Source organism: Mobula hypostoma, chromosome 11, assembly GCF_963921235.1.
Source record: "Mobula hypostoma chromosome 11, sMobHyp1.1, whole genome shotgun sequence".
NCBI classification, from domain to species: domain Eukaryota; kingdom Metazoa; phylum Chordata; class Chondrichthyes; order Myliobatiformes; family Myliobatidae; genus Mobula; species Mobula hypostoma.
In genome coordinates this window covers 79,799,904-79,817,361 of record NC_086107.1, presented here as the reverse complement: position 1 = coordinate 79,817,361, position 17,458 = coordinate 79,799,904, and the positions used below count along the sequence as shown (strand labels likewise).

Sequence of the window (17,458 nt, the reverse complement as noted above, 5' to 3'; positions counted from 1 at the left end):
CAGAGATTGTCTGCCTGGCATCAGTGGTCACATAACTAGGACTTATGATATGCACTAGCTGCTCACACGACCATCCACCACCTGTTCCCATGGCTTCACATGGCCCGGTCGAGGAGGGCTAAACAGGTGTTACACCTTATCCAAGAGTGACCTGCAGGCTAGTGGAGGGAAGGAACACCTTACACCTCCTTTGATAGAGACGTACCTCCACCTCACCCCGCAATGAAGGGTATGGATATGGTAAATGCAAGCAGGCTTTTTCCACTGAGGTTAAGTGAGGCTAGAACTTGAAGGGAAACAGGAGGGGGAATTTCCACCAAAAGGACCACACCCTTGTCGTTATTTGGAAGTTTACATTCCTCAATGACCCAGGGAGCTATGTTGACCCTTGGTCGGATCACCCATATCAAACAGGTCAAATGGTAGCGGCCAGACTAAAAGTGGTCCACCAGCCCTCCAGGTTCGGGTCTGTCCGGTCAAACAAAACTGTTACAGAAATGCCAATGAAGAATCCTTATACATCTGTGTGTGATGGTATTCTTGAGTCTCCATCTGGGACTTGTGTGGCTGACAGCAGTGAAAACCAAGAGGACGCTACTGACATGATGAAGGAAGCCCTGATCAGCACCGAAGATTAGATTAGATTAGATTATGAGGACACTCAGTCCTCGTTTATTGTCATTTAGAAATGCTTGCATAAAAAAAGATACAAAGTTCCAAGATGCCAAGGACAGACAGAGATGGAGGACTTTCATTGCTGCCCTAAGCATCAGTAAGAACTGACAGTAAGTAAGCAAGTCAAAAAGGGGATTTCTCCACTCTTCACAGAGGGTAATGAGAGTGTGAAGCAAGCTTCCTGCAGAAGTGGTGGATATGGACTCAACTTCAACATTTAAGAGAAATTTGAATAGATACATAGATGGGAGTGGGATGGACGGCTACTCTAAGCAAGCTATATTCTCACAAATAAAAAAAATTCTATGGGTGGATGAGTTGGCAAAGAGGGCGTTAAAGAAAGAAAATATAGAAATGCACATTAGTATCAGTAAAGCAGAGGTTAGGTGTGTAATCTGGAAAAAAATCAACCAAATGTGGCAAGAAAGATGGGACAGGGAGGGGAAAGGGAGGCATTTATATCAAATACAAAAGAGTGTTATAGGTACTAGGGTAGGTAGTGGATACAGAAGAGAGGAAACTGTGTGGACTAGGTTAAGGCTGGGGCACTGTGCATTAAACAAAACATTGAAAATGATAGGGAAACACCAGACAGGATTGTGTGAGGAATGTCAGGAAGAGGAGTCAGTAGAACATGTAGTTCTGAGTTGCAGGAAGTATGGAATACAGAGAGAGATGATGAAAATTAATCTAAGGGAATTGGGGGTGCAGGAATTCACATTAAAAGGGTTGCTGGGCATGGGTGAGAGAGCACAGGTCAGGGTATTTTTAGCTTTCCTGAGGGATACAGGTTTTTTTTATATAGGATATGATGGATAAGCAGGAATAGGGTACTAAGATGGCCAAAGATGGGAGGATAAAGTGTAGGTTACGGTATGTGCGCGTGTGTGATTGGGTGAAGGGATTTAGAATGTAAGTCTATTGCACACTCCGGAGCAGAAGGTGGTGATAATGCACCATTAAGCTGGGTGCCAACTGCCTTAAAACATGACGGAGAAGAAGAAGAATTCTCACCCTCCACACTTTTTGACATCTTCATTACCCTTTTCCTGAGGCAAGTATTTGGCACTGAAACAGAGTGGATCTACCTCCACAGTAGATTAGATGGCAGGATTTTTAACCTCACCAGCCAAGAGTGAAAACCAAAGTGTGTGAGGCTATGATCAGAGACATGCTGTTTGCTGCTAATGCAGCAGTCACAACTCACACTCTGCAGCACCTCCAGAGCCTGACGGTTCACTTCTCCCAGGCCTGCAAGGAGTCTGGTCTGACTATCTGTGTGAAATGATAAAGGTCTTGGGACAGATGTGGAGGCACCACCAGACATTGCCGTTGATAACCACAAACTGGTTCATCAGTTCACATTCCTGGGGTCCATCATCAGTGGCAACCTCTCCCTGGGTGCAGAAATTGACAAGTGCATCAGGAAGGCCGCAACAACTCTTGCCTGCCTCACCAGACAGATCTGGGAGAGCTCCAAGCTCTTCAGTAGAAACAAGGATGGCAATGTACAACATTTGTGTCACCAGTACACTGCTGTACAGCAGCGATACCTGGACAACATATGCTAAGCAGGAGAGAAGGCTCAACACTTTCCACTGAAGGTGCCTTCATTACATCTTGGACATCTCCTGGAGAGACAGAGTACCCAATGCTGAAATTCTCTCTCAATGCGGCCTGCTTGGCCCATGTCTGCACCCCAAAAGAAACCCTCAACAGTGTACTGGCTACAGGCAAGAGAACCGCTGGCTGCCCACAACTCTGCATCAACGATGTCCTCAATTGGGACGTGAAGGCACAGGACATCAACATTAAGACCTGGGAGGAACTTGCAGCTGACCGCACCAGATGGAAAAACACCCTGAAACATCACCTTAAGTCAGGTGAGGAAAGATTCCTGAAAGCAGCAGAAGACATAGAAAGGAACGCAAAGCATCTCCCGCAGAGCTGAGACTACTTATATATGAGACCCTCGCAGCAGAGTCTGCCACTCTCACATTGGTCTCGTCAGCCACAGACAGCGCTGCACCAACAATACAGATGGCGAGGACACAATATCCATGGTCAACCTTGATCAATCTGTCTCTGTCTCTGTACTGTAGTGTTCGATGACTATGATTCCATAACAGAGTGGAGAGAAGGGCTAGATTGTTCTCCTTGTACACATGTAAATAAAGTGTGTGAGGAATAAATATGAGCTTTCAGAGCCCAGTTATTCAGCAACTACAGTCCTAAATGATGGGACTTTTGTTCGACACAGCCACTGATACCGCATAGAATTAAAGGGGTGATAAGGAGTAACCCACCAACAGACAGGACAAGGTTCTTTGCCGTACCTGGGAGCTCAGGCAAGATGCATGTGTTGTAGCTCTTGTTATTCTCTGGGTTGAACTTCGTCTTAAGCTTGGACTGGAGATAGTGAAATTGTCGGTAGCGACGGAATATGAAGTATCTACCCCCGCCTTTCATTTTCACCTGGATGACAAACAGCTGCAAGAGAGACAGACATGACTTCAGTATGGAGCACGCAAAGAATCCAGGAACCCAGGAGAGAGCTGCAGCGACCGGTTCTCTGGCACTGTGTCTGGTGCTGTGGCTCTGAAGGGATGTGGGGAGAAGAGGACTGCAGTAGTGATAGGGGATGCATAGCTCGAGGAGTAGACACAAGATTCTGTAATTGTGAGAGACACCTCAGGTGCCAGGGTCAAGGCCCACGGCATTCTAAAGGGGGAGGGTGAGCAGCGAGAAGTCTTGACACATGTTAGCACCAATGACAATGAAAATGGGAGAATTTATCAAGCTAGGTAGAACGCTGAAAAACAGGACCTCAAGGGTAGTAATCTCTGGATTGCTGTCTGTGCTACGCACCAGTGAGGGTAAGAATAGGGTAATTTGGCAGGTGAATGTATGGCTGAGGAACTTGTGCAGGGGGCAGGGGTTCAGATTTCTGGATCACTGGGGTCTCTTCTGGGGAAGTTCCACCTATACAAAAAGGAAAGCTTGGACTTGAACCTGAGAGGGACCCATATCCTTGCAGGCAGGTTTGCTAGAACCGTTGGGACAAAATTAATCTGGCAGTGGGATGGGAACCAGAGTCATAGGGCTGAGGATGGGCCAGTCTGTATAAAAGCAGTGGCCATATGTAGTGAGACTGTGAGGAAGAACAGGCAGATGACAGGGCAAAATTGCAGTCACTGGGATAAGTTGCAGTGTAATAGGGGGACAAAATCAAAAGGAGTGACGAATACAAGGCTGAAGTTGTTAAATTTGAATGCACTCAATACACGGAATAATGTAGATGATCTTGTAGCAGGATTAGAGATGGGCAAGTATTACATGGAGGGCATCACTGGGTTGTGGCTGAACAAAGCTGGGCAATAGCATTCAAGGATACACATTGTATTGAAAGTAGAGGCAGGTAGGCAGAGGGTCTGGCATGGCTCAGTTGGTAAAAAATGAAAAAAAAAATGAAATCAAATCCTTAGTAAGAGGTGACAGAAATGGAAGATGGAGAATTGTTGTGGGTAGAGTTAAGGAACTGCAAGGGTAAAAAGACCCTGATGGGAGTTCTATCCAGGCCTCTGAACAGTAGCTAGGATGTGGGCTACAGATTATAATGGGAGATAGAAACCACATGTTAAAAGGGTAAAATTACAATAGTCAGGGGAATTTTGATATTCAGGTAGATTAGGAATATCAGGTTGATGCTGATTTTAGATCCCAAAAGAGAGAAATTGTAGAAAGCATATGAAATAGCTTTTCAGAGCAGCTTGTGGTTGAGCCCACTAGGGGATCAATTATTCTGGATTCAGTGTTGTGTAATGAACCAGATTTGATGAGGCAAAGAAACCCTTGGGAGGCAGTGAACATCATATGATAGAATTCACCCTGCATTTTGAGAGGGAAAAGCTAAAACAGAAGTATCAGTATTACAGTGGAGTAAAGGGAATTAGAGGCATTAGAGAGAAGCTAGCTAAAATTGATTGGAAGGGAACACTAGCAGGGATGACAGCAGAGCAGCAATGGCCAGAGATTCCAGCAGCAATTAGGAAGGCACAGGATAGATACATCCCCTGTAAGAGGTATTCTAAAGGCAGGATGTCTTCAACATAACAAACCTGTACCCGATATTGTTATCTATGGAAGCCAAATGTACCAAACACTCTCTTTATGTCCTTATCTTCCTGTGATGCCACATTCAAGGAAATATGAAACTGTATTCTAACAACACACATCAAAGTTGCTGGTGAACGCAGCAGGCCAGGCAGCATCTCTAGGAAGAGGTACAGTCGACGTTTCAGGCCGAGACCCTTCGTCTAAGATCCCTTTGTTCCTCCACACTCCTCAGTACCTCTCCTACCCTGGTTTGCCATCTCAAAATGCAACACCTCACACTTAGCTGCATTAAATTCCATCTGCCGATCTTCAGATCATTTTTCTGGCTGTTCCAGATCCTACTGCATCTCTGATAGTCTTCCTTGCTACCCATAACATCCCCAGTCTTGGTGTCATCTGTAAATTTGCCGATCCAGTTGACTACATTATCATCTAGATTGACATACAACAATAGATTCAGCACCCATCCCTGTGGCACTTCAGTAGCCACAGCTAACCGGTCAGAGAGGCAACCTACTATGATGCTCTAAGCCAATGTTGAATCCAACTTACTATCTCATCTTGAATGCCAAGTGACTGAACCTTCTTGATCAGCCTCCTATGTGGGGCTTTGTCAAAGGCCTTGCTAAAGTCCCTGTAGATAATATCCACTGCCAACTTTCCTAGTAACCTCCTTGAAAAACTCTAAACCTTGGTATAAAAAGCTAATGGTGTAACTAGAGTGACAAACAAAATGCCAGAGTAAATCATTGGGTCAGGCAGCATTTGCTGGGGGTGGGGGTGCAGTTGGTGGTGTAGTTGACATTTTGGATCGAGACCCTAAATCTAGATGGAGAATGAGGCCAATGTGAAGAGGAGGGAGGGAGGGGTAGCACAGGGTCTGGTGGGTGGAACCAGGTGAAGGGGAGCAGGTAGAGACAGAGATAGGAAGATATGTGTAGATACAAGAGGCTGCAGGTTTCAGAATGTGGTAAATAAGACCAGAAAACATTGGAGCAGAATTAAGCCATTCGACCCACCAAACCTGCTCCACCATTCGACCCACCAAACTTGCTCCACTATTCCACCATGACACACTTATTTTACTCCGGAACCCCATTCTCCTTAACCCCATAACCCTTAATACTGTTACTAATCAAGAATCTATCAACCTCTACTTTAAATATACCCAGTAACTTGGCCTCTACAGTCACAGTCATAGAAAAGTACAGCACAGAAACAGGCCTCTTAGCACATCTAGTCCATACTCAACCATTTAAACTGCCTACTTCCATTAACCTGCACTGGGACCATAGCCCTCCATACGCCTGTATCTGTGGCAATGAATTCCACCCACGGATTCACCACCCTCTGGCTAAAGAAATTCCTCCTCAGCTCTGTTCTAAAGGAGTGTCCTTGTATTCTGAGGCTATGCCTTCTGTTCCTAGACTCTTCATGCTAAGTAACATCCTCTTTATGTCTATGCTATCTAATCCTTTCACTATTAGTCCAATCACTAATAGGAGAAAATCTGCAGAAGCTGGATATCCAAGCAACACACACGAAATGCTGGAGGAACTCAGCAGGTCAGGCAGCATCCACGGAAAAGAGTACAGTTAACGTTTTGGGCTTAGACCCCTCCCATCCTGATGAAGGATCTCAGCCCAAAATGTCCATTGTACTCGTTTCCATAGATGCAGCCCAGCTTGCTGAGTTCCTCCAGCATTTTGTGTGCGTTGCTTTCAATATTAGGTAGGTTCCAACAAGATCCCATCTCATTCTTCTAAATTCCAGCAAGTATGGCCCAGAGACATCAAATGTTTTGTGGGAAAATTTGCGAGTGCTGCACAGTGGGGTTTAAACTAGAGTTGCAAGGAGATGGGAACCAGAGTGCCAGAACAATTAATGGAAAGGTTGGTAAGACCTCAGAAAAAGTTAGGGATCAAAAGGTTGAGCATGGTGTGACTAGTGTCCTGAGCTACATATATTTCAATGCAAGAAGTATCGTAGTAAAAGTGGATGAGCTCAGGGAATGGATCAACACCTGGAATTATGACATTGTAGCCATTAGTGAGACTTGGATGCAGGAGGAGCAGGACTGACAGTTCAGTATTCCGGGGTTCCATTGTTTTAGATGTGACAGAGCTGGAGGGATTAGAGGAAGAGGGGTGGTGTTACTAGCCAGAGAAAACGTCATGGCAGTGCTCCGTCAGCAAACTGGAAAACTCGTCTAGTGAGGTAAAATGGGTGGAACTGAGGAATAAGAAAAGTAAACATGAGGAAATCTGCAGATGCTGGAATTTCAAGCAACACACATCAAGTTGCTGGTGAACGCAGCAGGCCAGGCAGCATCTCTAGGAAGAGGTACAGTCAACATTTTGGGCCGAGACCCTTTGTCAGGACTAACTGAAAGAAGAGCTAGTAAGAGATTTGAAAGTGGGAGGGAGAGGCGGAGATCCAAATGAAAGGAGAAGACAGGAGGGCCGAACACCTATGCTCTGTCCGCCAGAGAAAGCAGGATCTCCCAGTGGCCACACATTTTAATTCCACGTCCCATTCCCATTCTGATATGTCAATCCACGGCCTCCTCTACTGTAAAGACGAAGCCACATTCAGGCTGGAGGAATAACACCTTATATTCCGTCTGGGTAGCCTCCAACCTGATGGCATGAACATCGACTTCTGTAACTTCCGTTAATGCCACTCCTCCCCCTTGTACCCCATCTGTCATTTATTTAGTATATATATATTCTTTTTCTCTCTCTCCTTTTTCTCCCTCTGTCCCTCTCACTATATCCCTTGCCCATCCTCTGGGCTTCCCCCTCCCTCTTTCTTTCTCCCTAGGCCTCCTGTCCCTTGATCCTCTCATATCCCTTTTGCTAATCAACTCTCCAGCTATTGGCTCCATCCCTCCCCCTCCTGTCTTCTCCTACCATTTTGGATCTCCCCCTCCCCTTCCTACTTTCAAATCTCTTACTAGCTCTTCTTTCAGTTAGTCCTGACGAAGAGTCTCGGCCCGAAACGTCGACTGTTCCTCTTTCTAGAGATGCTGCCTGGCCTGCTGCATTCACCAGCAACTTTTATGTGTGTTAATAAGAAAGGTACCATATTAATGGCATTACAGACCACCCAACAGTCCTAGGGAGATAGAGATAAATTTGTAAAGAGATCACAGACTGCTGTGAGAAACAAAAGATTCTAAATTGGAGAAAGGCCAAGTTTGATTGAATCAGAAACGATCTGGCAAGTGTGGATTGGGACAGGCTGTTTTCTGGCACAGGTATACTTGGTAAGTGGGAGGCCTCCAAAAGTGAAATGTTGAGAGTACAAAGTTTGTATGTGCCTGTCAGAATAAAAAAGTAAAAATATATGTTCTATGAATACAGGTACCTAATTTATTGGAAGTAGTATCACATGTAGATAGGACATAAAGAAAGCTTCATAAATCAATGTATTGAGTACCGGAGATGGGATGTTACATTGAAATTGTGGTGAGGCCTAACTGGGAATATTTTGCTGTCAGGACTATACATGACTCCAGGCACATCCCATGCGGGTGAGCCAAGAGTTGCCCCAGATCAAGACAAATAAGACGGGGTAAAAAGAAGCTAACAACAGGAATTCTGCAGATGCTGGAAATTCAAGCAATACACATAAAAGTTGCTGGTGAACGCAGCAGGCCAGGCAGCATCTCCAGGAAGAGGTACAGTCGACGTTTCAGGCCGAGACCCTTCGTCAGGACTAACTGAAGGAAGAGTGAGTAAGGGATTTGAAATTTGGAGGGGGAGGGGGAGATCCAAAATGATAGGAGAAGACAGGAGGGGGAGGGATGGAGCCAAGAGCTGGACAGGTGATAGGCAAAAGGGATACGAGAGGATCATGGGACAGGAGGTCCGGGAAGAAAGACAAGGCGGGGGGGGGGACCCAGAGGATGGGCAAGGGGTATATTCAGAGGGACAGAGGGAGAAAAAGGAGAGTGAGAGAAAGAATGTGTGTATAAAAATAAGTAACAAATGGGGTACGAGGGGGAGGTGGGGCATTAGCGGAAGTTAGAGAAGTCGATGTTCATGCCATCAGGTTGGAGGCTACCCAGACGGAATATAAGGTGTTGTTCCTTCAACCTGAGTGTGGCTTCATCTTTACAGTAGAGGAGGCAGTGGATAGACATGTCAGAATGGGAATGGGATGTGGATTTAAAATGTGTGGCCACTGGGAGATCCTGCTTTCTCTGGCGGACAGAGCATAGGTGTTCAGCAAAGCGGTCTCCCAGTCTGCGTCGGGTCTCGCCAATATATAAAAGGCCATATCGGGAGCACCGGACGCAGTATATCACCCCAGCCGACTCACAGGTGAAGTGTTGCTTCACCTGGAAGGACTGTTTGGGGCCCTGAATGGCGGTAAGGAAGTGTAAGGGCATGTGTAGCACTTGTTCCGCTTACACGGATAAGTGCCAGGAGGGAGATCAGTGGGGAGGGATGGGGGGGATGAATGGACAAGGGAGTCGCATAGGGAGCGATCCCTGCGGAATGCAGAGAGAGGGGGGGAGGGAAAGATGTGCTTAGTGGTGGGATCCCGTTGGAGGTGGCGGAAGTTACGGAGAATAATATGTTGGATCCGGAGGCTGGTGGGGTGGTAGGTGAGGACCAGGGGAACCCTATTCCTAGTAGGATGGCGGGAGGATGGAGTGAGAGCAGATGTACGTGAAATGGGGGAGATGCGTTTAAGAGCAGAGTTGATAGTGGAGGAAGGGAAGCCCCTTTCTTTAATAAAGGAAGACATCTCCCTCGTCCTAAAATGAAAAGCCTCATCCTGAGAGCAGATGCGGTGGAGACGGAGGAATTGTGAGAAGGGTTTTGGTTTTTGCAAGAGACAGGGTGAGAAGAGGAATAGTCCAGATAGCTGTGAGAGTCAGTAGGCTTATAGTAGACATCAGTGGATAAGCTGTCTCCAGAGACAGAGAAAGATCTAGAAAGGGGAGGGAGGTGTCGGAAATGGACCAGGTAAACTTGAGGGCAGGGTGAAAGTTGGAGGCAAAGTTAATAAAGTCAACGAGCTCTGCATGCATGCAGGAAGCAGCGCCAATGCAGTCGTCAACGTAGCGAAGGAAAAGTGGGGGACAGATACCAGAATAGGCACGGAACATAGATTGTTCCACAAAGCCAACAAAAAGGCAGGCATAGCTGGGACCCATGCGGGTGCCCATAGCTACACCTTTAGTTTAGAGGAAGTGGGAGGAGCCAAAGGAGAAATTATTAAGAATAAGGACTAATTCCGCTAGACGGAGCAGAGTGGTGGTAGAGGGGAACTGATTAGGTCTGGAATCCAAAAAGAAGCGTAGAGCTTTGAGACCTTCCTGATGGGGGATGGAAGTATATAAGGACTGGACATCCATGGTGAAAATAAAGTGGTGGGGGCCAGGGAACTTAAAATCATCGAAAAGTTTAAGAGCGTGAGAAGTGTCACGAACATAGGTAGGAAGGGATTGAACAAGGGGGGATAAAACCGTGTCGAGGTATGCAGAAACGAGTTCGGTGGGGCAGGAGCAAGCTGAGACAATAGGTCGGCCAGGACAGGCAGGTTTGTGGATCTTGGGTAGGAGGTAGAAACGGGAAGTGTGGGGTGTGGGAACTATAAAGTTGGTAGCAGTGGATGGGAGATCCCCTGAGCGGATAAAGTCGGTGATGGTGTGGGAGACAATGGCCTGGTGCTCCTTAGTGGGGTCACGATCGAGGGGTAAATAAGAGGACTTATCTTCTCTAACCTCCACTAATGCCCCACCTCCCCCTCGTACCCCATTTGTTACTTATTTTTATACACACATCCTTTCTCTCACCCTCCTTTTTCTCCCTCTGTCCCTCTGAATATACCCCTTGCACATCCTCTGGGTCCCCCCCACCCCCGCCACCTTGTCTTTCTTCCCGGACCTCCTGTCCCATGATCCTCTCGTATCCCTTTCGCCTATCACCTGACAACAACACACATTAAAGTTGCTGGTGAACACAGCAGGCCAGGCAGCATCTGTAGGAAGAGGTGCAGTCGACGTTTCAGGCCGAGACCCTTCGTCAGGACTAACTGAAGGAAGAGTGAGTAAGGGATTTGAAAGTTGGAGGGGGAGGGGGAGATGCAAAATGATAGGAGAAGACAGGAGGGGGAGGGGTAGAGCCGAGAGCTGGACAGGTGATTGGCAAAAGGGGATACGAGAGGATCATGGGATAGGTGGCCCGGGAAGAAAGATAAGGGGGGGACCCAGAGGATGGGCAAGAGGTATATTCAGAGGGACAGAGGGAGAAAAAGGAGAGTGAGAGAAAGAATGTGTGCCTATCACCTGTCCAGCTCCATCCCTCCCCCTCCTGTCTTCTCCTATCATTTTGGATCTCCCCCTCCCCCTCCAACTTTCAAATCTCTTACTAGCTCTTCTTTCAGTTAGTCCTGACGAAGGGTCTCTGCCTGAAACGTCGACTGTACCTCTTCCTACAGATGCTGCCTGGCCTGCTGCGTTCACCAGCAACTTTTATGTGTGTTGCTTGTAAAAAGAGCTGCTACTTTGCATCCTCTCTTTGTTCACCCCACGCGGGAGTGGACTCTGTCCCTTTAAGAAACAAATACTCACAAAGTAGCCGGAGATTCCTTTGGCTTGTTGTATATCAGCGACGTGGGCCGAAACCGGTACGTCGTCAGGAAGCTGTTCGTAATCGCTGCCAAAACAAAATAAACGTGAAACTCTCGCGTCATGGTCCGTTCAGCGCCCCGTGTACCCGCTCGCACCACGTTCCTCACAGCCGTCCGCCCCAGCACCCACACGGGGAGCCCTCAGGGACAAAGAGGCACCAAACCGGTGCCCATGCCTTCTCACCTCTCTCCTCTCAGTTGCTGGTGCATTGTTACAAACTTCAGCACTCTGGACGAGTACAATAAACGCAAAGATAAGGGCAGGCCGTTAATAGATCTGCTGACGTTTGACAGCGCGGAAAGTAGTACTGTAACTGCCTCCTGCTCCTGTGAAACTGGTTTGAGGAAGTGTGAATAGATTGTTGTGCGCCTGAAGACTTATTGACCTTAACACATTTGTAATAAAAAGATGATCTAGTTAATCGGTTTCCAAAGCAAATTTTTGACGTGATTGTGGGGGACGATCGCAGCTGGTCCCATACTTTCAGACTAAAAGATCAGTTTTTTCGGTCTAGGAACTTGCAGCGCTGGATAACAACAGTTGCGTCTCCTCCTGACCATGTCCGACATGGAAACTGCAGAGGAAACTGAACACCTTTGTGTTCGTTTTTCTTTTAATATATAAATAAACACATAGGCGTGTAGATGTGGTGAAGAAAGAGAAATCGACTTGTATTGTCCCCTTCACCCAGGACATGCCCTCTTCTCATTGCTACCATCAGGGAGGAGGTACAGGAGCATGAACACACACACTCAACGTTGAGGAATAGTTCTACCCCTAGGCCATCAGATTTCTGAATGAGCCCATGACTTCCACCTCACTAGTTTTTTCCTCTTTTTCTCACTTTTTTACCATGTATCTTATCACATGACATTGGCGATCACAGTCTTTTCCAAGACTATGATGGTTCTTGGCACATTTTTCTATAGAAGTAGTTTGCCATTGCCGCCTTCCATGCAGTGTCTTTACAAGATGAGTGACCCTAGCCATTAACAATACTCTTCAGAGTTGGCCTGCCTGGTGCTAGCAGTCACATAACCAGGACTTGTGATAAAGACCATAAGAGCAGAATTCAGGATTCAGGAACAGTTTCTTCCCCTCTGCCATCCAATTCCTAAATGGACAGTGAACCCATGAACACTACCTCACTTTTTTTAACATATGTTATTTCTGTTTTTGCACGATTTTTAATCTATTCAATATATATACTGTATGCTGTAATTGATTTACTTTTTTCTCTGCTAGGTTATGTATTGCATTGAACTGCTGTTGCTAAGTTAACAAGTTTCACAGCACATGATGGTGATAATGAGCCTGATTCTGATGCTCATTCTGAGAATTAGGCCATTTGGCCCATCGAGTCTGCTCTGCCATTTCATCATGGTTGATCGAATTTTCCTCTCAGCCTCATTCTCCTGTCTTTTCCCATACCCCTTCATGCCCTAATCAATCATGAATCTATCAACTTTTCCCTTAAATATACATATAGATGGCAGCTGCCTATGGCAAAGAATTCCACAGATTCACCGCTCTCTGGCTAAAAAAAAATCCTTCTAATCTCCATTCTAAAAGGATGCCCCTCTATTGTGAGGCTGTGTCCTCTGGTCTTAGACTCTCCATCCATAGGAAGCATCCTCTTCACATCCACTCTGTCAAAGCCTTTCACCATCTAATTGGATTCCTCTGAATTCTAGATGGCTCGGAGCCATCAAACACTCTTCATATGGTAAACCATTCAATCATGGAATCATTTTCCCTTTGAACCCTCTCTAGCTTAACCATATCCTTTCTAAGATAAAGGGCCCAAAACTGCTCATATTACTCCAAGTGAGGCCTCACCAGTGCTTTATAAAGTCTCAAAATTACGTCCTGGCTTTAATATTCTAGTCCTCTTGAAATGACTGATAACATTGCATTTGCCTTCCTCACCACAAACTTAACCTACAAATTAACCTTTATTGAATCGAGCACAAGGACTCCCTAGTCCCTTCGCACCTCAGTTTTTAATATATTCTCTCCATTTAGAAAATAGACAAGCCTTTCATTTCTTCTACCAAAGTGCACAACCATACACTTCCTGACACTGTATTCCATCTGCCATTTCTTTGCCCAATCTCCAAATCTAAATCCTTCTGTAGCCTCTCTACTTCCTCGAAACTACCTGCCCCTCCATCTATCTTCATATCTTCTGCAAACTTTTCAACAAAGCTATCAATTCCATTATCCAAATCATTGACATATAATGTAAAAAGAATCAGTCCCAATAAACCCTGCTGACTACAGCCTCTTTCATCATGTGCTTCCAAGTACCCTGAGACCTCATCCTTAATAATCGACTCCAACATCTTCCAAACCTCTGAGGTCAGACTAACTGGCTGATAGTTACCTTCCTCCCTTCTTGAAGAGTGGAGTGACATTTTCCAGTCTTCCAGAACCATTCCAGAAGCTCGTGATTTTTGAAAGATTATTACAAATGCCTCCACAATCTCTTCAGCCATCTCCTTCAGAACCCTGGTGTGTTCCCCATCTGGTCCAGGTGACTTATCTACCTTCAGACCTTTCAGTTTCCCAAAAACTTTCTCTCTAGTTACGGTAATTTCACACACTTCAAATGACCATCCATCACCTGCTCCAATGGTGTCACATGACCCTAATCAGGGGGCTAAGCATTACGTCCCAGTGTGACCTGCAGGCTAGAGGAGAGAAGGAGCACCATACCCTTCCTTTAGTAGGGACATATCCCCAGCCCGCCACCCAAATGACCAAGCAAAACCGCACTACTTATTTAACTTCAAGTTTTTTGTATTTTTTACTGTAATGTAGAGCTTTAAAATTATGTTTGCAATGTACTGCCACTGCAAAACATCATATCTCATGACAACACGCACAAAAACTGCTGGTGGACGCAGCAGGCCAGGCAGCATCTATTGGAAGAGGTACAGTCGACATTTCGGGCTGAGACCCTTCGTCAGGATTAACTGAAAGTAGAGATAATAAGAGATTGAAAAGTGGGAGGGTGAGGGAAGATCCGAAATGATAGGAGAAGACAGGAGGGGAAGGGATAGAGCTAAGAGCTGGAAAGCTGATTGGCAAAACGGATACAAGGCTGGAGAAGGGAGAGGATCATGAGACAGGAAGCAAAGGGAGAAAGAAAGGGAGAGGGGAGCCCACTATAGTGACAGAGGGAGAAAAAAGAGAGGAAAAAAAGGGGGAAAATAATAAAGAAAGAAAGAGAAATAAGGGATGCGGTATGAAGGGGAGGTGGGGCATTAACAGAAGTTAGAGAAGTCAATGTTCATGCCATCAGGTTGGAGGCTACCCAGACGGAATATAAGGTGTTGTTCCTCCAACCTGAGTGTGGCTTCCTCTTGACAGTAGAGGAGGCTGTGGATAGTCATGTCAGAATGGGATTGGGATGTGGAATTAAAATGTGTGGCCACTAGGAGATCCTGCCTCCTCTGGCGGACAGAGTGTAGGTGTTCAGCAAAACGGTCTCCCAGCCTGCGTCGGGTCTCTCCAATAAATAGAAGGCCGCATCGAGAGCACCAGACGCAGTATATCACCCCAGCCAACTCACAGGTGAAGTGTTGCCTCACCTGGAAGGACTCTCTGGGGCCCTGAATGGTGGTAAGGGAGGAAGTGTAAGGGCATGTGCAGCACTTGTTCCGTTTACAAGGATAAGTGCCAAGAGAGAGATCGGTGGGAAGGGATAGAGGGGGACGAATGGACAAGGGAGTTGTGTAGGGAGCGATCCCTGCGGAAAGCAGAAAGGGGGGAAGGGAAAGATGTGTTTAGTGGTGGGATCCCGTTGGAGGTGGCGGAAGTTACGGAGAATTATATGTTGGACCCGGAGGCTGGTGGGGTGGCGGGAAGATGGGGTGAGGACAAGGAGAACCTTATTCTTAGTGGAGTGGCGGGAGGATGGGGTGAGAGCAGATGTGTGTGAAATGGGAGAGATGCGTTTGAGAGCAGAGTTGATGGTGGAGGAAGGGAAGCCCCTTTCTTTAAAAAAGAAGGACATCTCCTTCGTCCTGGAATGAAAAGCCTCATCCTGAGAGCAGATGCGGCTGAGACGGAGGAATTGTGAGAAGGGGATGGCATTTTTACAAGAGACAGGGTTGGAAGAGGAATAGTCCAGGTAGCTGTGAGAGTCCGTAGGCTTATAGTAGACATCGGTAGATAAGCTGTCTCCAGAGATAGAGACAGAAAGATCAAGAAAGGGGAGGGAGGTGTCGGAAATGGACCAGGTAAACTTGAGGACAGGGTGAAAGTTGGAGGAAAAGTTAATGAAGTCAACGAGCTCAGCATGCATGCAGGAAGCAGCAACAAGCGGAATTAGTCATTACTGTTAATAATTTCCCCTATGGCTCCTCCCACTTCCTACAAACGAAGGTGTAGCCATGGGCACCCTTATGGGCCCCAGCTATGCCTGCCTTTTTGTTGGCTTTGTAAACCAATCCATGTTCCAAGCTATACTGGTATCTGTCCCCCACTTTTCCTTCACTAAATTAATGACTGCACTGGCACTGCTTCCTGCACACCTGTGAGTTGGCTGGGGTGATATACCGCGTCTGGTGCTCTCAATACGGCCTTCTATATATTGACGAGACCATTTCGCTGAACACTTACGCTCTGTCCGCCAGAGGAAGCAGGATCTCCCAGTGGCCACACATTTTAATTCCACATCCCATTCCCATTCTGATATGTCTGTCCACGGCCTTCTTTACTGTCAAGATGAAGTCACACTCAGGTTGGAGGAACAGCACCTTATATTCCGTCTGGGTAGCCTCCAACCTGATATCATGAACATTGACTTCTCTAACTTCTGTTAACGCCCCACCTCCCCTTCGTACCCCATCCCTTATTTATTTATTTATTTATTCCCCCCCCCCTTCTTTTTCTCTCTCTCTTTTCTCCCTCTGTCCCTCTCACAATAGTGGACTCCCCTCCCCCTTTCTTTCTCCCTTGGCCTCCCGTCCCATGATCCTCTCCCTTCTCCAGCCTTGTATCCGTTTTGCCAATCAACTTTCCAGCTCTTAGCTCCATCCCTCCCCCTCCCGACTTCTCCTATCATTTCCGATCTCCCCCTCTCCCTCCCACTTTCCAATCTCTTACTAGCTCTTCTTTCATTTAGTCCTGACGAAGGGTCTCGGCCAGAAACGTCAACTGTACCTCTTTCAATAGATGCTGCCTGGCCTGCTGCGTTCACCAGCACTTTTTGTGTGTGTTGCTTGAATTTCCAGCATCTGCAGATTTCCTCGTGTTTGTGTGGATATTTCATGGCATGTGCCAGTGATAGTAAACCAGATTCTGATTCTGGTTCAAATAAATTTGCACAGGCAAAATACACTTACAGGTTGTTCTTAAAGTTCTAAAGTTCAAAGTAAATTTACTATCAAGGTTCTTCCATGCAGTTTATGTAACCATATGCTACCTTGAGATTCATTTTTTGCAGGATTTCAGTAAAAACAAAGAAACTCCACAGAACCAATGAAAAACTGCACACAAGATGGACAAACAACTGGTGTGCAAAAGACAACAAACTATGCAAATACAAAAAGAGAACAAACAAAATAGTTGTAGGCAGCCGCCGCAGCCGTCGATCCCTGGGGATCATGGGTTTGCGACTTTAGTGGACTGTATCCTGTCCTGGGCGCAAGCCTGGGAGGGAAGATTTAAAGAACCGGCCATTGCCCCCTCTCCATGTCACTGATGTAGTCCAAGGGAAGGGCAAGCGCCGATACAGCTTGGTACCAGTGTCGTCGCAGAGGTTGCCGGAGTGAAGTTGTAAACAATATCAAACTGCCTTAGGGACCTCGGCTCTGGATTTCTTCCTCGGGGTTTACTCCCAAAGCCTTTCCCATGGGTGGGTATGTAACGCAGCGGAGGTTTAAGTTCAGAGTTTTCCTTCTGCTAGGCAGGCTGACGAGCCCCACCTGCCCGAAGAGAGTTAAATATAACCAAATGAATGTGAGTCCATTGGTTATGGGAACAGTTCAGTTGGACTGTGTGAAGTTG

General features: G+C 46.5%; 1 protein-coding gene across 1 annotated transcript in view; it reads right to left on the bottom strand.

Annotated features, from left to right (window-relative positions):
* The window catches only part of ncf4 (neutrophil cytosolic factor 4), a 106,264-nt gene extending 94,508 nt beyond the window's left edge, over positions 1–11,756 (bottom strand). Inside the window, exons 1-3 of the mRNA XM_063062333.1 lie at positions 11,624–11,756; positions 11,381–11,465; positions 3,012–3,165 (exon numbers count right to left, since the gene is read on the bottom strand). Of these exons, the coding sequence (XP_062918403.1) occupies positions 3,012–3,165; positions 11,381–11,465; positions 11,624–11,649 (265 nt within the window). The 5' untranslated portion in view covers positions 11,650–11,756. The remainder of the gene's footprint in view (positions 1–3,011; positions 3,166–11,380; positions 11,466–11,623) is intronic.
* Between the last annotated feature and the right edge of the window lie 5,702 nt (positions 11,757–17,458).